At 39.4% G+C, this 20,217-nt stretch overlaps 1 protein-coding gene across 3 annotated transcripts in view; it reads left to right on the forward strand.

Moving 5' to 3' along the window:
• The window catches only part of LOC127412705 (C-terminal-binding protein 1-like), a 47,881-nt gene that overhangs the window by 9,212 nt on the left and 18,452 nt on the right, over positions 1-20,217 (forward strand). The window contains exons 1-2 of one of the 3 annotated variants that reach the window (XM_051649289.1): positions 3,339-3,664; positions 7,756-7,910. In XM_051649289.1, the coding sequence (XP_051505249.1) occupies positions 3,625-3,664; positions 7,756-7,910 (195 nt within the window). In that variant the 5' untranslated portion in view covers positions 3,339-3,624. Of the gene's footprint in view, positions 1-3,338; positions 3,665-4,655; positions 4,830-7,755; positions 7,911-20,217 lie in introns of those variants that run through there. The other 2 variants (XM_051649291.1, XM_051649290.1) reach the window with 2 other exon arrangements.

Here is a 20,217-nt window from a genome sequence, read left to right on the forward strand (position 1 = left end):
GGAGACTCTCCTCAACCACCACCAGTGTGCAGCGACAGCATCCATAGTGCGTCAGTACGCTCACCACACACCAGCTATTGGTGGAGAGGAGAGAGTAGAGTTAAAGAGACAATTAATGGATGGGGATTATTAGGAGGCCATGATTGAGAAGGGCCAATGGGGGGAATTTGGCCAGGACGCCAGGGTTACACCTCTACTCTTTACAAGAAGTGCCCTGGGATTTTTAATTACCACAGAGTCAAGACCTCAGTTTAACGTCTCATCCAAAGGACGGTGGCTTTTGACAGTATAGTGTCCCCATCACTATACTGGGGCATTAGGACCCACACAGACTGCTGGGTGAGCACTGTCTGCTGGCCTCCCTAATACCTCTTCCAGCAGCAACCTTCGTTTTCCCAAGGAGGTCTCCCATCCAGGTACTGGCCAGACTCAACCTTACTTAGCTTCAGTTGGCAACCACTCTTGCGCTACAGGGTGATATGGCTGCTGGGCAACACTTGCTGGTTACAATTTTAATTCAGATTCTTGAACGGATTCATTCGGGCTCAGCCTGTTATGGACTTGGTCTTGAGTCTGACTCGGCCCCACTTGGACTCGACTCGGACTCGATTGTTTAAAGATTCGGACTTGACTCGACTAAGGTGGACGGGAACCCAACACTAGTATTTTCAAAGGATTTGTTTGTTGTTCAGAGCATGGTTGGCTGGAATCACAGCACGAGCTGTGCCATGATTCGGAGACAGAGAATAATCTTGATTAAACAGCAGTCTTTTTGCATTCACAATGTTGATATCCTTTAGAGACAATCTGTTAATGGACTTTGATCTAATGATGGACCGTTAAGTCTCAGCGGGTATTTGAAGAAAGTATTCTTACTTGTGCCACGCACTCCCCGGTACATTTTCAGCCAAGTTAAATAGGATGTGTTCAGTCACACTGAATTTATTTAGGGAAATGTTATCCATACACTCTCTTTTCCCAAAAATAGACGTTGTGAGGGAGTTTAACCATTCGCCACGCTGCAGTGTGTGTGTGTGTTGTCAAGGCGGCAGCAGCAGTGGGTCTGAGGCAGTGTAATCTTTCTCTGGGGCATCTTTGTTATGCTCTTTGCCTCTCTCCATTTCTATTTTCCTTTTCATTGTCTTTTTCAATGGGGTTTTGAGGTTTTCCACGGTGCCAGTTACAATATTCCTCATTCATCATAGATTGTGTCCTTTGACAGGTCCTTTCCCGGCTGTCCCAGAATTGATTTGACTGTTGTGGATGTGCAGTCTAGTGTTGAGATGGTTTTCACCTTGTTATGTCCTTGCTCTATTTTATATGGAGGAGCCCATATACCCAGTTGGAAAGTGTTGGTTTATACAGAAAATATACCTACTACTAGTATTTTGCGATGGCGAAATTCACTGTCTCCTTTAGATTTAATGAATTAAGTTTAGATTTACAAAGTATACTTTACTAAAAGAAAACTTAAGAGAACAAATTGTACCTGTTACCATGATCCCATTTGTGTTCCTGCAATGTGACCATTTTTGTTATTACAAACTTTAGGGTGTGTTATTACTCGGCAGATAAAATCTTATGTTGTCTGGAATGTTGGTGAAACACTTCTTAGCAAGTTTAACTTTAATTTTTGTGAACAAATCATAGATTTTCCATAAATCTTTCTGCAAGATCAAGCTACGAGCAGTGGTTAGATGGCACAGGCGTGATTATCCAGCTTGTGCAACATAACCAAAGCGCTACTTTCCAAAACCAACAGTCCCCTGAGGTCCTGACCAGCGCTAATGAATTCAAGAATGCAGCTCTTCTGCTTGAGTACCAATCAGTCTGACTTCTCCAGTGGAGCGCATATACTATATACACAAGATACAGTATGTCTGTGTTCCTGGATTGACTTGATTCACACACTGTAGCAGAGGCCTTGCAGATAGCAGAAATCCAGTACAGTATGGAGTACAGTACATCAGCAGTCTTCATAAAAGTTATTGTTGTTCTAGCGTCTCTAGTGTTCACCAGGAAAGTGCTGCGATACGAACTATGAGCCACATATAAATCATTTTGTAATAATGTAGGCTTAGGTATAGTAACAAATAAGACAACTTAGCTCAAATAACGAATCATTTTGACAGAAATTTTTATCAATAATTAAAGCTACACATTTATGCCTTAAACCCTCCTGAATGCTTTGCCCCATAGGCTTCCATTGTAAGTGCATTACTGTAAAAGTCTGAACTTTGGTTGTTTTTACAAAGTGAAAGATGAGTGAACAGTACCATGCCAGAGATGCTGTTTATAAAACTTATATTGACAGATTGCATTTTTTTAGCACTTTTTTACACTTCAATGCAAAAAAAATATGTAATTATATTTTGCATAAACAAAATAAAGCCTACAGTTAGGACCCATAAGATTTTTACATTGTGGAATTATTTTCGGGACACTTTTTTACCCCCAATTCTCATTACCGTAATGCGTCCGGACATTTTACTTTGAATATTCCTATTGTTGTAAATGAAGAATCTCGTAAAAACTTTTACAACGATTTAAAAAAAAGGAATGTCAGCGGAAATGAATGACAGTACCAAGCGTATTACAATTATGTGTATATATACTTTACAATTAAAATAATATATAATTTGTTTCACATTACATGAATGAGAATTGGGCGGTAACTGTCATTAAAAATAATGTCACAATGTAAAAAATCTTTATGGCGCTAAAAATGGGCTTCATTTTCTATAGGCAAAATATAGTTTCTTATAGATCCTATTGATTTTTTTAGTTAAAGAAGCAGGAAATTTTCTTGCGTTTAATGATGGTTTCGTGAGAATTACCCATTTACTTTACAACAGTTTCAGTTCTACCTTCTTAAGGAAATTAGTAATCTAAATGTGACTCATTAAGTAAAAGGCTTAAATGACTTGAAAAAGTGGTGAAAAGGCCATTAAAAAGATGAAATTTTTAAATTGCAAATTTCTCACCCTGTTCATATTTATATACTTTTTTGGAAGCATCCCTGAGCCACCCATCTAGACTGTAGGATTCGGTAATTGGTTTTCTAAGAGCTAAATAACCCAGAACCATTTCATTAACTATCTATAGTTGGCCAAAAACAACAACTTTTTTTTTTGTTGCAAAAAATAAAATAAAATAAATAACATTGTGAAATACTTTTTTTTAATTTTTTTTAATCAAAGGAAATATAAAGCCAAATTTGCTCACTTTGATCCTATTTTGCATTCCTTTTTGTACCCCTTTTTAAAAAACAAAAGATACATTTTGAGAGAACACAGGCTCCACCCCATTCCTCTTCAGTCTTTCTTGTAGCCACCTCACACTCACTCTCTCTCTCTCTCCCCCACTCCCATAAATGCAATGACACTTGCATTCTATGTGTGCATGCGTGTTTGTCGGGTAGAGAGAGAGTCGAAATAGAAAGTGAGGGAGCTGGGGGGGAGAGAGGGAGAGATAGAAAAGGAGGGGGAGTGTGTGTGTGTTTAAGGTAGCTACTCGTAGATAAGAAGGAATAAGATAATTGAAGTTGCCGCCATATGCTAAGGATTTTTTGTGAATGCCTTGCTGAGGAGACACGCTCGTATTTTTCCCACGGTGGATCCTAAAATGGGAAGCTCACATTTGCTGAACAAAGGCTTGTCTTTAGGTAAACGTTTACATTTCATTCTGCATGCATGGGGCCACACGTGAAAGTGTTGTACGGAAATCGGCGGCAGTATTTGAGCGTTCGTTTGCCTGTCGTACAGTATTCTGCCTTCCCCTCCCCCTCTTCCTTTCCTCCTCCCCTTCTCTCTGCTCTGCTTTCTCCCTCTTTCCTATTTCATCTTAACCATTCATCCATGTACAATTGCTTGCTTTATGTTGGCTGCGTGGAGACAGTATTCGTCCGAGAGCATGGGGCTACAGACCTCTGATCTCTATCTTTATTACCTGCATTAATCTTTCCAAGCTTGAATGAAAAAAAAAAACAAAACAAAAAAAAAACACAATCCCTAATGGAAAATTTGAGGGGTTGGCAAGGACATGACTCTCTCACCAATGGTCCTCCCGCACATTGTGCAGTGGAAATGTGGCTTCCAGTTCCGGCCTTGACTTGCTTCTTAATTTTGCTCTCTTCTATGGAAATTCTCTTTCCAGAACAGTCCACAAAGGAATACTTAGTTGTAGGAAGAATAGGGGTTTTTCAGGGCTTATTATGGCATATTTAATCTTAAATTAAACAGATACTATGATTAGGTTGTGTTCGATGGTCACAAGATATTCCTGATCTCAGAGTAAAAGAGAATCAAATTTTATAATGTTTGTGTCCCAGATTGGTTTAGATTGAGAGAGGATTTTATTGGGAAGTAAATAATGAAAGTAAAAATTGGGATTGTTAAACATTGTTATAGAACTCAAGTTGTAGCTTTTCAACCTTCTTGAAAATGGCCAAGTGTATGCCTCATTTCAGGAAAATTTGGGGTAAGAGCAATGTATTTAATTTTCATGAATTAATACATTCCAGTGAACCAAAATTCACCCCCAGCTCACCTAGTGACAAGCAAACCCGTGTCATGACAAAAACAGGTTTTGTTCTTTTAACGCACCTAATGAGAGGTTGGGATTTGAAATTTGCATTCATTTTCACCAGAATAGAACAAAGGGGGGGATGTCAGCTTGAATTATTGCCTGTGGGCAGTCGAGGTCTTTAGACGCCATGTGTGACTGACCGTGTTGGTTCTTGTTGCTATGAACTAGCTAATTCAAACAGATCCAGCTCACCCTCGGGGCAAGGCAATGTGAACAGAGCACAGAGGGATTTTGACAGAATGGTATGGAGATGGCCACGTTTCTTTTTTCAGTGCAAGATTCTTGATTTACCTAGCTGTGATCTTGCACATACAGACTCTCAGAAACTCAGAGATTGCTCATGTGAACAAAATATGATTGTAGGCTAGCATTTGATTTCAAAGCTGTGTGCTTGGTAAGCATGGTTATATGTGGGTATATATTTCTGTTAGGGATCACTCTATTACATGTGTTGGCTGTTTTTGCTGCTAATCAGAAAAAAGGAGATAACAGTGCCATTGTGACCAGATCACCAGACCCTGCTGGAATAGTTTAGACGTCACCAACATGAAATTTACGGTTGTAAATATTCACCTTCATTACAAAAACAGCTGGTTCGGTTGTAGGAACAGATGAGGGAAAGCAATGGATATAATAACAGGGGTAAAGAGCAGTTGCTTGTGCACAAATGTGTTTATTGTGTGTTTAAGTGTGTGAAAGAGTATACTGAGAGTAGAAGTGGGTAGGGTTGATAGGGGTGGGTGTGTCTGTGTCTTACGGGCATGATTACACCATGTCTTCACTTGCTAGGTTGTACATGAAAACATTTTGGAGAGATCAGATACACAGGTGCACACATTGTATTCTTGTTATTATATCATCAACAAATAAACTCACATATTGCACCTGAAGATATTCACAGGGTTACCAATGGACGGTATTAGGGGTGGGTAAAAATATTGATTTCCAAATGCATCGCAATCTTCATTTGTGCGATCTCGATTCTGAAATCCCAAGATCAATCTTTTAATCTATGCGCAACCCTCCACTACAATGAGAGAAAACCACTCGCATTTGCAACCAAATTTTGTGCTATGTGACAAAAAATTTATATATTTGGCAACTGGCTGGTAAATGTTTAGATTTCACGCACCAGTGAATGAATTGTGTAGTATAGTGGGAGTATTCAGCAGCGAGATCCTTTCACTGCGACTTGAGAGTAAAAATTGTTCCGTGTGTGTCCAAAGACGAGATCCACGCAATCAATTTGTCAATGAATAATTGTAACCATTTTGTTCTTTACAGTCAGTTTTAGATCAAAAACAACAAAAAATAAACATTTAATTCTAATCAGGCATTGCACAGATGAGATAAAGCCATTCAAGTCTCTCTCGTTAACATGCGCTAATTTAAAGACCCGGACAGTACCGGTTTGACAAATCAATGTAAACACATGTAAATAGTACAAATTATGCAGTTAAACTATAAACATGTAAGAAAATCTAACATATGCAAAATAATATAAAATTTGATTAAATACATTGATTTGTTCATTTTTAAGATGCTAAAATGTTACCAAAATGATGTAAACCAATAAAATATAATTAGTAAAATTCATATTTGGTAATGTACCTAGTTAGAAGGTCCCGTGTATAACTAACAGCATTAGCTGGAAGATAATTTATTTAATATGTAAACAAAAGGGACATTATAACTGAAATATACCCATATGAATCATTTTGAATCTGAATTGAGAGCTTCTGAATCGAATCAGGAAATTGATATCAATACCCAGCCCTAGACGATATAATGCAAACATATCTTATATACTTTTTTAATAATAATAAAAAAAAATTTTTTTTAAATACACAAAATTGCTATTTTTCCTTGTAAAATATATACTAAATATATATTATTTGTAAAATAATAAGTAGACTCAAAGAAATTGGTCCGTATCTTTGATTTGGGATGCTATAAAATATTAATGGTCAGCTGATATGGCTTGTTTAATGGCCGATGCTGATATCTAAAGAGCAGGGTGCCCAATGGTAGATATAATGCTAATGTATCTAGAAGACCTAATTTTATGATTAAAAAAGATGTACACATAATGCTTGAATTTAAATGAAAGCTTATTTAAAAAAAAAAAAGAATGTGTATGTATGTATGTATGTATGTATGTATGTGTGTGTATATATATATATATATATATATATATATATATATATATATATATATATATATATATATATATATATATACATATTAAATAACTAATATATACTACATGTAAAATACTAAACAAAAATGGAATTCAAAAGATAAAATTCAAATTACACATTCAGTTTCCTCATACATCTGCTGTTCTTATAAACCACATTAAGAACATTCATTGTTTTCTCATAATACCTGATTCACAAGAGTACTTGTGCATTTCATCATTGATGTCACCAGTCCTTTTAGTTATTGATTAATATCTTGCCAAACAAGTGCATGGTTCATTGTATATTTACCACTGTCTAGCTATTCTAGCCTATCAACTGTTATCATATAACCATTTCATTTGGCAAAATGTCACTGGCCATTAATTGACTAGGTCCTTGACAATGCAATTGGTCATTTACGCTGTGGAAGGGAAGGCGAATTCATTTCACTGAATGACATCAATGTTTATGCAAATAATGGTAATGGAACATTATAAAGTAACAAAGGTCTGGTTTATAAAAAAAAATAGCAGTAATCCCCATGTGCTGTTTTGAAACAAAACAACCTAACCTTCAATTCGCTCTCTGGTTTACAGCTGTCAACAAAACAAAAAAAATATTTTATGATTACGCATTAAGCATTAGAGAATCAGTGTATATTTTGGAACATTATGAAAAGTCTGGGGTGAAACTGCATTATGTTTCATTATTGAAAATGCCTTGCTAATGTGAAATGTTTGAATTATTTTAAGAATCCTTCCATAATGAGTAACCTTGGCATTGAAGATTGAACATTTGTGCTTATCCTTGAGTGTAATGTAATCTGGGTTTCTATATTACATAATTTGGAAAAATTCATATAAGAACAGTGAATTCTTATCCTTTACTGATGCAGACAAATTGAAGTTGTTTACAGTCTTGTTCACATTAACACATTGGACTAAAGATCAAGACACGTAATATCTGTGATTTTTGTTCTCTACAGGCATCAGGCCTCCCATAATGAATGGGCCCATGCACCCCCGTCCTCTGGTGGCACTGCTGGATGGGCGGGACTGCACAGTGGAGATGCCCATCTTGAAGGACGTGGCCACCGTGGCCTTCTGTGATGCCCAGTCCACGCAGGAGATTCATGAGAAGGTATCTGTGCAATTATCACTTACTGTCACTGTAACAGGTTCGTTGACAGAGGAGGAAGCAAGGGTCAGTTAAACAATTCACATAGCTTTTATTTAAAGAACAACAGAAAATGGTCTCTCAGTAAACTCAATACACCCTGAGCACTCTGCTGCATGGGTCCGACTCTCTTAAATCCCTCTCACACCCTCACTGCAAATGAGAACCGTGTACATCTCCCGATCTCGCTCTCCATTCACAAACCGGTGCTCAACCACGCCCCCACTACCACATACACCCATTGCCCGACTCAGCCGGGGACCCATCCGGCCTGCCCACTGGAGCAGGGTGTGGTCCGAAGAGAGGGTGAAAGCCCATCCCAGGAGGTAGTATCGAAGGGTGAGGACCGCCCACTTGATGGCCAGACACTCCTTCTCAATGGTACTGTACCTCGCCTCTCTCGCCCAGAGCTTCCGGCTGATGTACAGTACTGGATGCTCTTTGCCCTTGTCCACCTGGGACAACACAGCTCCCAACCCCCTGTCCGACACGTCGGTCTGTAAAACAAACGGGAGAGAAAAATCAGGAGAATGCAACAACGGCCCACTGCAAAGTGCAGCTTTCACCTGCTTAAAAGCCTGTTGGCACGGCTCCATACACTAGACCGGGTCTGGTGCTCCCTTTTTAGTGAGATCAGTCAGAGGGCTGGCGACATCCGAATAATTAGGCACAAACCTTCTATAGTAGCCAGCCAGCCCCATGAACAGTCTCACCTCCTTTTTGGTCTTGGGTCTCGGACAGGTCGCAATTGCTGTGGTCTTATCAATTTGCCCAGATACCATTCTTCCACCCATCCAATTGCACACTTCTTAGGATTCGCTGCAAGTCCCGCCCATCTCAACGACTTCAGGACAGCCCTCAAATGCTGCAGGTGCCGCTGCTAATCGTTACTGTAAATAATAATGTCATCCAGATAGGCAGCGGCATAAGCGGCATGTGGTCTGAGGATTCTGTCCATGAGCCGCTGAAACGTGGCTGAGGTCCCGAACAAACCGAAAGGAAGACTGACAAATTGGACAAATTGTGTTGGCCACACACCGAGATACTTTATTACAGGACCCATCCACACAAACTGCCCTCAATAAAGTAGTAAATGCTGGCCAATTCATACCCAAGATTAGTGGCATTTTTTTTTTTACCACTGCTTCATACAGATTAATATATAATGTAATTTATATTATACAATGGTTATGCAGTACATCATAGATCCCAGTGGCTCGACTTGACGAAGCCTCTTTGGCTTTGTTTCATGGAAAAGCACTTAATCTCTGAGGCTAAAAAGTGGATAAACAAACGGGTAGCCGACCTCGCCGAGCGCGAGGTAGCGAAAATGATTGCGGTGTTGTTCTGGAGTGCAGCCGACCCGTTGTAAGATAGCCTTCTTCAGGGCCTCGTACTCCACTCGGATGTCAGCGGGGAGTTGCTGAGCCGCGAGCTGGGTTTCCCCAGACAGCAGCAGAAACAGCCAAATCGCCCACTCGGCTTTCAGCCATCTGGAGGCAGTCATGGTTTGTTCAAAGAGCTCCACGAATGCCTCCGGGTCATCCTGGGGCCCCATCATGAGCTGGGAAACAGCCATTGTTGCCTCCGGGGTCGTGGCTGAGGACTTCTGGATTACCAGGCTCCGCAAAGCCTGCCAGTCCTCCATTTGAGTTTGGAGAAGCTCCTGGAAGCACTGCTCCTGGACCAGCGGTGAGGATTCCACCTCTTTCTCCAAGTTCCCGGGTTTCGGCACCAGTGTAACAGATTCGTTGACAGAGGAGGAAGCTAGGGTCAGTTCAACAATCCATGTAGCTTTCATTTAAAAAAACAACAGTAAATGGTCTCTCAGCAAACTCAAAACACCCAGAGCACTCTGCTGTGAGGGTCCGACTCTCTTCCTTCTCTGGCGTCTGGCTCACTCTTAAATCCCACTCACACCCTCACTGCAAATGAGAAACAGGTGTTAGAGACTGGTGATAATTTGTACCATGCTCCCGATCTTGCTCTCCATTCACAAACTGGTGCTCAACCACGCCCCCACTACCACAGTCACTTACTATATCTTATTGTGGACGATCCATATTTTATAGTTAGTGCATTTGTCATAAATATTTAACTTTATCTGCCTCTGAAATGACTTTTCTGCTGATGTACTCAGGACCAAGTGGGCAGGGAAAAATAATACTAACCAATAATATCATTTACTTTTCACAATCCAATCAAATCCTGATGGATAAATCAAGCGCTGTCTTACAGTAAGAAATATGTCACATTACAGAATGTAAATGCATTGTGAATGCTGTTTCATGCGTTTAAGACTTTTTTACCACTGCTTCATACAGATTAATATATAATGTAATTTATATTTTACTATGGTTATGCAGTACATCATAGATCCCAATGGCTCGACTTGACGAAGCCTCTTTGGCTTTGTTTCATGGAAAAGCACTTAATCTCTGAGGCTAAAAAGTGGATTTCACAATGGAGTAATATTTATGAGGCTGTGAGCATTTTTGCCAGAAATTAGTAGAGTGATTCATTAGATGAATTCACTGGGAAGTGTGATGAAATCTCAAAGCCATCCTAACCTCTGTACTTCATGTGATTTATTTAGTTCCCAATCTCACTTGCTTGCAGATAATGATCAGTATTTTTCTTTAGCATTTGTAAAAACTGGACTGGTGAGTGAATCAAATCTATCGTGTGATTTACTAAAAAGAACACAGTTCTCATGTTCAAACACAGTGTTTGAAATGCTTCTCAATAACTGAACTGTATCTGACTCCGGTGTTGTGTGTATGGTACATAATGTGCACCATAAACTATGACAAATTATAAAAAATAAAAAAAAATGATTAGGGATATAGAAATTTTGACCAATACAGAAAGCTATATTATTTTTATAATAGCTCATAACAGAGATGATGCCAAATATTTTTTTGTTTTTGTTTAAAGAAACAGTGTTCAAAATGAAACCTCCAATCTAGAATTTCACATGCTTCAATAAAATATTTTAATGTACAGTATAAAAAAAAAATGATAATATAGTTCAATGGCATTGAAAGAGTTTACTGTTTGAGACCTAATATTATCAGCTTTCAATTTCAGCCAAATCTGACCGATGCTAATATTGGCCAATAGCAATATAGTCACCAATATACAACCCCAGTTCCGAAAAAGTTGGGACAGTATGAAATTGCTAATAAAAACAAAAATGATTGATTTGTAAATTATATTCACATTTTGCTATATTGAAAGCACCACAACTACACATGATATAATGTTTTAAATATACAGTAATTTCAAACCAGATGATTGCAACATGCTCCAAAAAAAAGTTGGGACAGTCGAGTGTTTACCACTGTGAAACATCACCATTTCTTCTAATAACACTTAAACTTGTGTCTTCAGTGCCCAAATGCTTAAGTTTAGAAAGGGAATTTTCCCCCTAATCATCCATTATGTAGGTCTTAAGCTGCACAATTGTACGGGGTCTTCGTTTCTGGATCGTGTGCTTAATGCGCCACTTATTCTCAATTGGAGATGGTCAAGACTGCAGGCAGGCCAATCTAGCACCCACATTCTCTGCTTACACAGCCATGCACTTGTAATCCAGGCAGTATGTGGTTTGAAGTTGTCCTGCTGGAAAATGCAGGGACATCCCTAGAAATGATGGTGCTGGATGGCAATATATGTTGCTCCAAAGTTTGTACATATCTGTCTGCATTCATGGTGCAAGTTACCCATGCCATGGGCACGGACACACCCCTGGCCCATACAGACACTGGCTTTTGGACCTGATGCTGATAACAGCTCGGATGGTCCTTTTCCTCTTTGTCCCAGAGAACACGACAGCTGCGTTTTAAAAAAACTATATCTTCAGACCAAGAAACACGGTTCCACTGTTCTACTTTCTGTCTGAGATGAGACCGAGCCCAGATAATTCGGCAGCGCAACAGTGTTGATGTAGGGTTTCTGCTTTGCATAGTAAAGTCTTAACTTGCATCTGTGGATGCAGCGCAAGTGGCGGTGACTAACAAAGGTTTACTAAAGTTATCCCAAGCCCATGTTCATGATATCCATTATAGATCAATAGCACGAAAAGTGGATGGAATCTAGGCTATATTGTTATCGACAAAGTGAAAATGCGTAAAAAACTTTTTTGCGAAATTTGCTGTCTTCTGCCTGTTTCCATTCAAATGGCCTTTTATCGATAAAAATGGTGTGCGTGATGACGTCATGCCTAAAAAAACACTTTGTCGCATAAGTTTTGGTTTAGCGCAAAAGAAATCTGCCCTGAAGCCGTTTCTGTACAGAAATGTGTGTTTATCGCTAATTCACCTCCCAGATGTCCCTGTTTTTATTTCCTCCGAAGTTTTGGTAAAATGGGGAGAGTATTGAGACAATTCATTGAAATTAGCCAGCTTACTGTCATTATAATTTCACAAATAAAAGCAATCAGAAGATGAGGAATTGCAATCAAAAGGGAACAGTTGCCTTTCTGATAGGACTGTAACATTGGTCCTGATGTTGCGCCTATCACAGGTTGCCACCGGTTCTGACCCGAAAGCCAATCGTCATGGCCCTGTTCAAGCTGGCACCCTGCACCAAGTAGTGGGGGAACTTTCGGTCTTAGTATAAGGACCATCCATCGATGTGTATATGCTGTGTGCACAGCTATTAAAGAAAAATTTATGCTGTGTAATATCAGGGTTTACATTGAATATCAGGAATGTATCATGTAGGCTATTTTGAAAAATCTTCTAAAGCATTGCCATCACAACTGCATTGTGTCCTGCATATTTGTCCAGCAGCTTTTAACGACCAACTGAACTTGATTGTCATCTAAAATTAATTGAATGTCATAATGCAATTTACATTTTCTGAAGAAGCTCAGCAAATGCGATCCAAGGTAAAGAGGGTTAGATTTAAAATATTTAAACGTTTTAAAATGTTCAAAAGCTAGTTTTCTGAAAGTGAACTCAGCATTGGACAAATAGTTCTGATAGTTTATAGTCTTGAAAAAAGTTTAGAACACTCTGAGAATGTCATTCAGCTGGCTTTTTTCGCCTACAGAACAGGGTAAGGCTAATTTAAGTTTGTGTAAAAAAAGGCAAGTATATAGGTCTAAAAATATAATTTTTTTGTTTGGTAATTAATTTTAATTTAATGCTTTTTTCGTTTGGTAATTTAATTTAATACGGGGAATTGTGCCGGCATTTTTTCAAAAGTAAGCGAAGTAATAATTTAATAGAATTGGGCTGTTAGTGTTTCAAAAAAAGCATACTGAAGCGTTTCTCCTAGTATTATGTATTTATGTTTAATTTAAAACATCTTTGTGCACAGAAATGATGTTTTTTTGTATTTTGGTCTAATTCCATGACTGCCATCTATTATTTTGAATGGTGTGGAAAAGCAACTTTAATAAATAAATGGATGTCTACCATGATTAAATTAATCACAAACAGTGGCCATTAATTTGTTCTCCGTGCACTTGTCCATGTGCATGATATGAGATATTTGTGTTGGCATTCCTGGAAGTGTCATGTTTGCAGCATCGGATCTGTGCAGGTACGCCATTAAGATCAATCCATAATCACGTACAATAAATTGGCTTTCAAGGATGTATACTGTCATCACGATTAACACAGGCTAACGTTTGGGGCAAATTCTGTCATGTGACACTATATTTTTGCGTTAATGGCAATTTTCGACAAAGTGTTTCCAAACCAGTTTTTCACGACATTTGAAGTATCGACAGAGTTTACGCGCTAGAGTTAAATGGAAAAATATTATGTCGACACTTGTGAAATTTTAACGATAATTTGCGTTTCCATCAGCTTTATTTTGATGCGCTAAAACGTTTCTCACAAAAAATCCTTGTATGGAAATTATATTTTTTAAGACAGTGATGTCTGAGGGATCAGAGATCACGCGCATTCAGAAATGGTTTTTCGTCTTGCCCTTTATACACCAAGATTTGACCAGATTCCTTGAATCTTTTAACTATATTGTGCACTTTAGAGGGTGAAATGCCCAAAATCCTTCCAATTTGTCTTTGGGGAACATTGTTCTCAAAGTGCTGGATTATTTGCTTTAGCATCTGTTGGCAAATTGACAAGTCTTGACCGATCCTTGCTCTTATATACTATACTACCTCTACAATATATCATTCATCCCAACAAATGACCCAAAAAATATTTTATGCAGTTTATTTATTTTTATTTACGCATTTCAAATTCATAACAAAATTCAATAATTATTTTAAGTTTTATTAATTTAATTTTGTTAAACATTACACAATTCAGTTTGATTTAATTGAAATGTGTAAATCTTAAAAATAGACTTACATATTTGAGTGTGTATACAGCTCAAATACAACTGCCTGGAAAAAGAGTGTACCGTTTGATCATTTGAACACAAGCTTGATTTGCTGCTGTCAATATTATTAAGAGTGGCCGTTTTGTCTTTTGTGCTACACTTGAGTATAAACACATTTGCTCGAGTCATTCAACTGACTACCTACAAAAGGACACATCACTGACTACCATCAATTATTCAATTTCAACACAAATCACTTAATTCCATATCATATAAATATTTATTCCCTGAATGCATTTAAGCTCAATCACACATTAAATGTGTCCAGAGCTTGCACATTTTTCTGCTGACTTGCCGATTGCTTTTTGGCGTGTTTTGTGTGGCTCTGGGTGGTTGCCAGGTTGATTCTCAAAGAGCGCTACCCAGGCTTGCAGAGACAGATGGTACACCCTTTCTACCCCTTTCCACAAGGCTACAAAGAGTCTCCTTATTTAACTAACACTATTTAATTGACAGAAACTGTACAGCCAACCTACACTGTAGAGGTTCTTATAAGATGGAAACTCATTTGGCTGTCTGGGAGGAAAATGATTAGCAGATGATGAAGTGACATGAAATCTGTCAATTAAAACTGGATTTGACTGTAGAAAATCTTTTTCATTATGTTGTAGCTCATAAACAGCAGTAATTGTGTAAAACGGTGATTTTTCTTGATGGCTGTCAAACCATATATTGTTTTTCACCATCAGCCAGAGTTATGATGTTGTAACAAATTGGGCTTACCCTTATCAATAAACTCAATAGTTACCTCAAAGGTTCAGAGAATCTGGGGTAGTGCAAACAGTTCCAAATTGTTCAAACTTAATAAACACAACACGAGGCAGTACATATGAATGAACACACATGTATTATGATGCTGCAACAAAACTACAAACACACAGCACCATAAACCAAAACAAGTCTATATATTTATAAATATCCCATAGAGTCCAACTGACTAATAAATTATGAAATCCCAGAGTCCAACAAAAATCTCAGTTCAACTCAGAATGCAAAAAACAGATTTAACAAGGTCCAAATGCAAATGTGTTGGCCAACAACAAAAATAGAAAAATGGAAAAAACACCAAAAATGGTCTTCTCTTGGAAATAAGGTCTGCTTCAAGTAATTCACAAAGCTTAATCCACAAGTCAATTCCAAGAAAGAGAAAAGTTGTTTTTACTGGCAACAAGCCCCAACACAAGTAATCCTCCAGTTTCTTTTGACTCTTCAAAATGGCTATCCCATGTCCTGATAAGCCATGAGGCTGTTTCAAAATAAGAGTCCTTCCTGTTCTTAACAGGAAGCAAAACAGTTTGAATAAAAGTCCCACAAATAAACTCAAACTTGTAAGTAAATTATTTAAATGAAGTCCAACTCAATTTCTTTTCCCAGTAAAACATTTTTGTTTGTGAACACAGCTTAGGACATAAATGAACAATTTTAACTAACATACAGCAACAACTTTAACATGTATTCGGCAGTCAAGTATATGGCAGTCCCACCCCACCCACCAGCCGGAGGCTACTTAAGGAGACTTCCAAAGAAGGGTTTCAGATTTACTATGTTCACTGTATCTGCCTTGCCCTCAGGATGAATCCATCTGAATCCATAGTTTACTGGTCCAAGCTTCTTCTTCACCATGGTTAGGCCGTCCCATTTTGGGGCGAGTTTTGATGAAAAGTAGTCAGAGGTTTTTGATAGAGGATGTGCCCGGACCCAGACCAAATCTCCCACTTGAAATTCCGCATGTTTACTGTGGGTATTGTAATATCTGGCTTGTCTCAGTTGAGCATTCCTCACAGATTTCTGTACTTCTTTGTTGAGTTGGTGTTGTCTTTCCAATACAGCGTAATATGGTTGATTGGGGTTTGGAGAGTGGAGTATCAGTCTTTCTAGGGGTCCCTTCAGTTGTTTGCCCAGAGCAATTTCAGAAGTTCTGTTGGTGGATTTATGTTTGGTGCTGTTAATGGCAAATCTAAACTCAGCAACCCACTTGTCCCATTCTCGATGATTTTCTCCCACATAAGATGCCATCATGGTCTTTAAAGTCCTGTTGACTCCTTCTGTGAGATTTGTTTGGGTATGATAACTGGTTGTGAGTTTCTGAGTGAGTCCCCATTTCTTGCAGAGATCCACTATGAGCTGACTAATGAATTGGAGTCCATGATCAGAAAGAATGTACTTGGGGACCCCCACCTTGTAAAGACGTCGTCCTTTAGGATTTGGCATATTCGAGGGGAAGATTTCAACCCACTTGGTGAAATAGTCAGCGACTTCTAAAAGGAGGATGTTGCCTTTCTTGCTCCTGGGAAAAGGTCCTATAATATCCACACCCAACATGTAACCTGGTTCTTTTATTTCAGTAGATTAGAGGAAACCAAGGTACTTGGTGTTAGAGGGTTTGTATGGCTGACACACTGAACATTCTTTACTTGCTTCCACACATCCTTGCGCACATCTGGCCACCATGCAACCAAGATTTTTAGGAGCATTTTCATCTTCCCCAGATGAGCTCCCAAAGGATTGTTGTGAAAGTATTCAATGAAAATCAGTGTGAGAGATTTCGGCACGACGAGTTGATACTTGGTTCCTACAGCATATAGCATAACTCAGTATAACACACCTTATTGGATTTCCTACCTTATTCTGTCTTCCTTGTCATACCTAGTTCCAACGTTTCCCATCATCTCCATCACGTTAACATCATTGATCTTGGCTAAAGCTATCTCAGCCAGTGAAGAAGGCAGATCAGAGTTCCATATGGTGGATTTTTCTGCTATCCCCATAGCTATGATGGCTTCATCTTGGATAGCTCTTGATAGGGCATCCGGCACCATGTTCATTTATCCCTTCCGATACTGGACTTGGAAATGAAACTGCTGCAACCTCAAAGTCCACCTGGTGAGCCGTGATGTAGCTTTCGGAGAGTTCAAGGCCCATGACAGTGCAGCATGGTCAGTGAACACCACAAAGGGGATTCCTTCCAGATAATGTTACCACTTCTCAACAGCCCGTACGACTGCAAGACACTCCTTTGATGTAGAGTAGTTTAGCTCAGCTCCTTGAAGCATAAGCAATTATGCGCTCATCACCATCGATGTTCTGGGTGAGTACAGCTCCAACTGCGCTAGCATCAGTTTGCACTTGAAATTGCTGGGTAAGGTTGGGTTGTGCTAACACAGGCACTTGTTGCAGTGCTTCTTAGAGTCTGCCCAGGCTTTGTTGGCATTCACTGGTCCATTTCCACTCAACTCCTTTCCGCTTCAGATGGTTCAGTGGAGCAGCAAGTTCAGAAAAGTAAGGGATGAATTTATGGTACCACCTCAACAGACCTAGGAGTTTCTGTAGTAATAGAAGACCTTGGGGAGTGGGATAATCAGTGATTGCGGCAACCTTCTCAGGATCCACCTCCACCCCTTTCCTTGAAACAACATGTTTCAAGAATTTGAGCTCTATCTTGAAAAAATTACATTTCTTCAAATTCAAGGTCAGGTTGGAGTTCTTGAGTTTGCAGAAAACTGCCTCGAGATATTCCAGGTGTTGCTGTTTGGTAGGTGAATACACAATAATGTCGTCGATGTACACAAAGCAAAAGCGTCCTCCAAGTTCTCCCAGTACTCTCTCCATTAGTCTTTGGAAGGTGGCTCCAGCATTTTTGAGACCGAAGAACATGGTAAAAAATGATAGAGACCAAAGGGTTAAGGCGTCTTTTCTTTTAGATTAGGACCACTGGAGATGCCCAAGAAGACTGTGATGGTTCAAAAATGCCCTTCTGGGGGGTCACGTGACGCCATGCAAGGAGCAGACGTGTGAGCGACGAGCTCTGCGCACTTTGCTGAATTTCCGATTATTCTCATGTTATAATCTGGTAAAATTTGATACACCCAGTTACACATTTGCTCTTTGTTGCAAAACATGGCAAAGAAGTCAAAATTCTCGGGCTCTGGAGACATTAAAAGACACTTACGTGTTCAGGATGAAAGCCCCGACAGACCTACAGACCGGGGACTCGATTTGGATGGCGCGGCGGGAGAAGGAATCCAGCATCAGTTGTCCAACATGTCGGTGATGTTAACGAAGATTCTTGCTGACTTGGAGGGTCTCGCTGTAATACGTCGATCGATTACGGCGATGGAAATAAAATTCTCTGAGTTAGCTACAAGAGTGACTGATGTTGAGAGATGAATCGATTTTCTGGAATCTTCGGAGAGGGAATTAACCGCTAATCCGCCCGCGACCAAAGTTGATTTGGAACATCTCCTTGAAAAGCTTGAAGATCTTAAGAATAGAAACCGCGGGAATAACGTTCAAATTGTTGGAATTCCTGAGCATGAGGAGGGCAGAGATATGGTGAAATTCCTAGACGAGCTTTTCCCGAGTCTGCTCGACATAACAGGCCATAAGCTGGAAATCGAGCAAGCTCACAGAGTTCCGGCTCGCAGAACTGCTGAGGGAGACAGGCCCAGATCGATTCTGGCCAGATTTCTGAGATCATCCGATAAAGATCTTGTGTTACGCCAGGAGAGGAGCAAAGGGAAGCTTTCTTGGAAGAACCATCATATTTTCTTGTTCCCGGACTTTGCGAACTCGACAAGAGAGAAACGCGATCGGTTCAAGGAATGTAAGAAACTCTTACATCAGAAAAAGATCTCGTTTGCTCTAATGTTTCCTGCCAAACTGAGAATAGAAACGAAGGTCGGTCGCAAAGTATTCACATGTCCAAATCTGGCAATGTCTTGTATAGAATCAATGTCTGAGTAAACCATTGGATGTTTCTCATGTGAGTGGGCCTGACTCACAGGAAAACTTTTGGCTAGATATATAAAGCAGAGAGAGTCTTTTTCTATCATTCCCTCAGTGAAATCTACTTGTGGTGAAATATTTACCTCGGCTGTTGGTATTAATAATGCCTTTAAAGAGTTCTATCTGGATCTTTATAGTTCCATGTCTTCGTCTACTGTTGAAGATATTAGGAACTTTCTAGAACCATTAGATCTCCCTAAACTGACGACTGTGTAAAAAAATTCTCTTGATTCTGAGATAACCTTGGAGGAGCTTGACGAGGTAATTAAGTCCTTACCTACAGGCAAGGCACCGGGGCCTGACGGCTTTTGCTCTGAGTTTTTCAAATCTTATGCTACAGAACTGGCTCCACTTTTGTTAGAAGTTTATAAGGAATCATTAAAGAATGGAAAGCTTCCTCCAACCATGACACAAGCCCGGATCAGTCTGATTTTAAAAAAAGACAAAGATCCAAGCGTGTGTAAAAGTTATCGCCCAATTTCCCTGATCCAGTTGGATGTAAAAATTTTGTCCAAAATTCTGGCTAATCGATTAAGTAAAGTTATGACATCACTTATACATATAGATCAGGTGGGGTTTATTCGAGGCCGTAGCTCTTCTGATAACATTAGGCGTCTCATCAATATCATGTGGTCAGTAGCGAATGATCAATCTCTGGTTGCTGCCATCTCTCTTGACGCCGAAAAGGCATTTTTGATATGGTAGAATGGGATTATCTTTTTAAGATTTTGGAAATGTATGGGTTCGGGAGTACATTTATTGGTTGGATTAAGTTACTTTATAGACACCCTGTAGCAGCGGTACAAACAAATGGGTTAATTTCAGATTATTTTTACTCTGGATAGGGGCACCCGGCAGGGTTGCCCTCTTTCCCCATTATTGTTCTGTCTTGCCCTGGAACCATTAGCAGCCGCGATAAGAAAGGAGGATGATTTTCCTGGGGTGACGGCGGGAGGTATGGCGCATAAGCTTCTGCTTTATGCAGATGATATTTTATTATTTGTCTCCAACCCCACTAGATCTATGCCTTGCCTCCACAGAATTATTAACTCCTTTTCCAAATTCTCAGGATACAAAGTCAATTGGTCTAAATCCGAAGCTTTGGCTTTGACAGCGTACTGTC

The sequence above is a fragment of the Myxocyprinus asiaticus genome, chromosome 22, assembly GCF_019703515.2.
Source record: "Myxocyprinus asiaticus isolate MX2 ecotype Aquarium Trade chromosome 22, UBuf_Myxa_2, whole genome shotgun sequence".
Lineage (NCBI taxonomy): Eukaryota > Metazoa > Chordata > Actinopteri > Cypriniformes > Catostomidae > Myxocyprinus > Myxocyprinus asiaticus.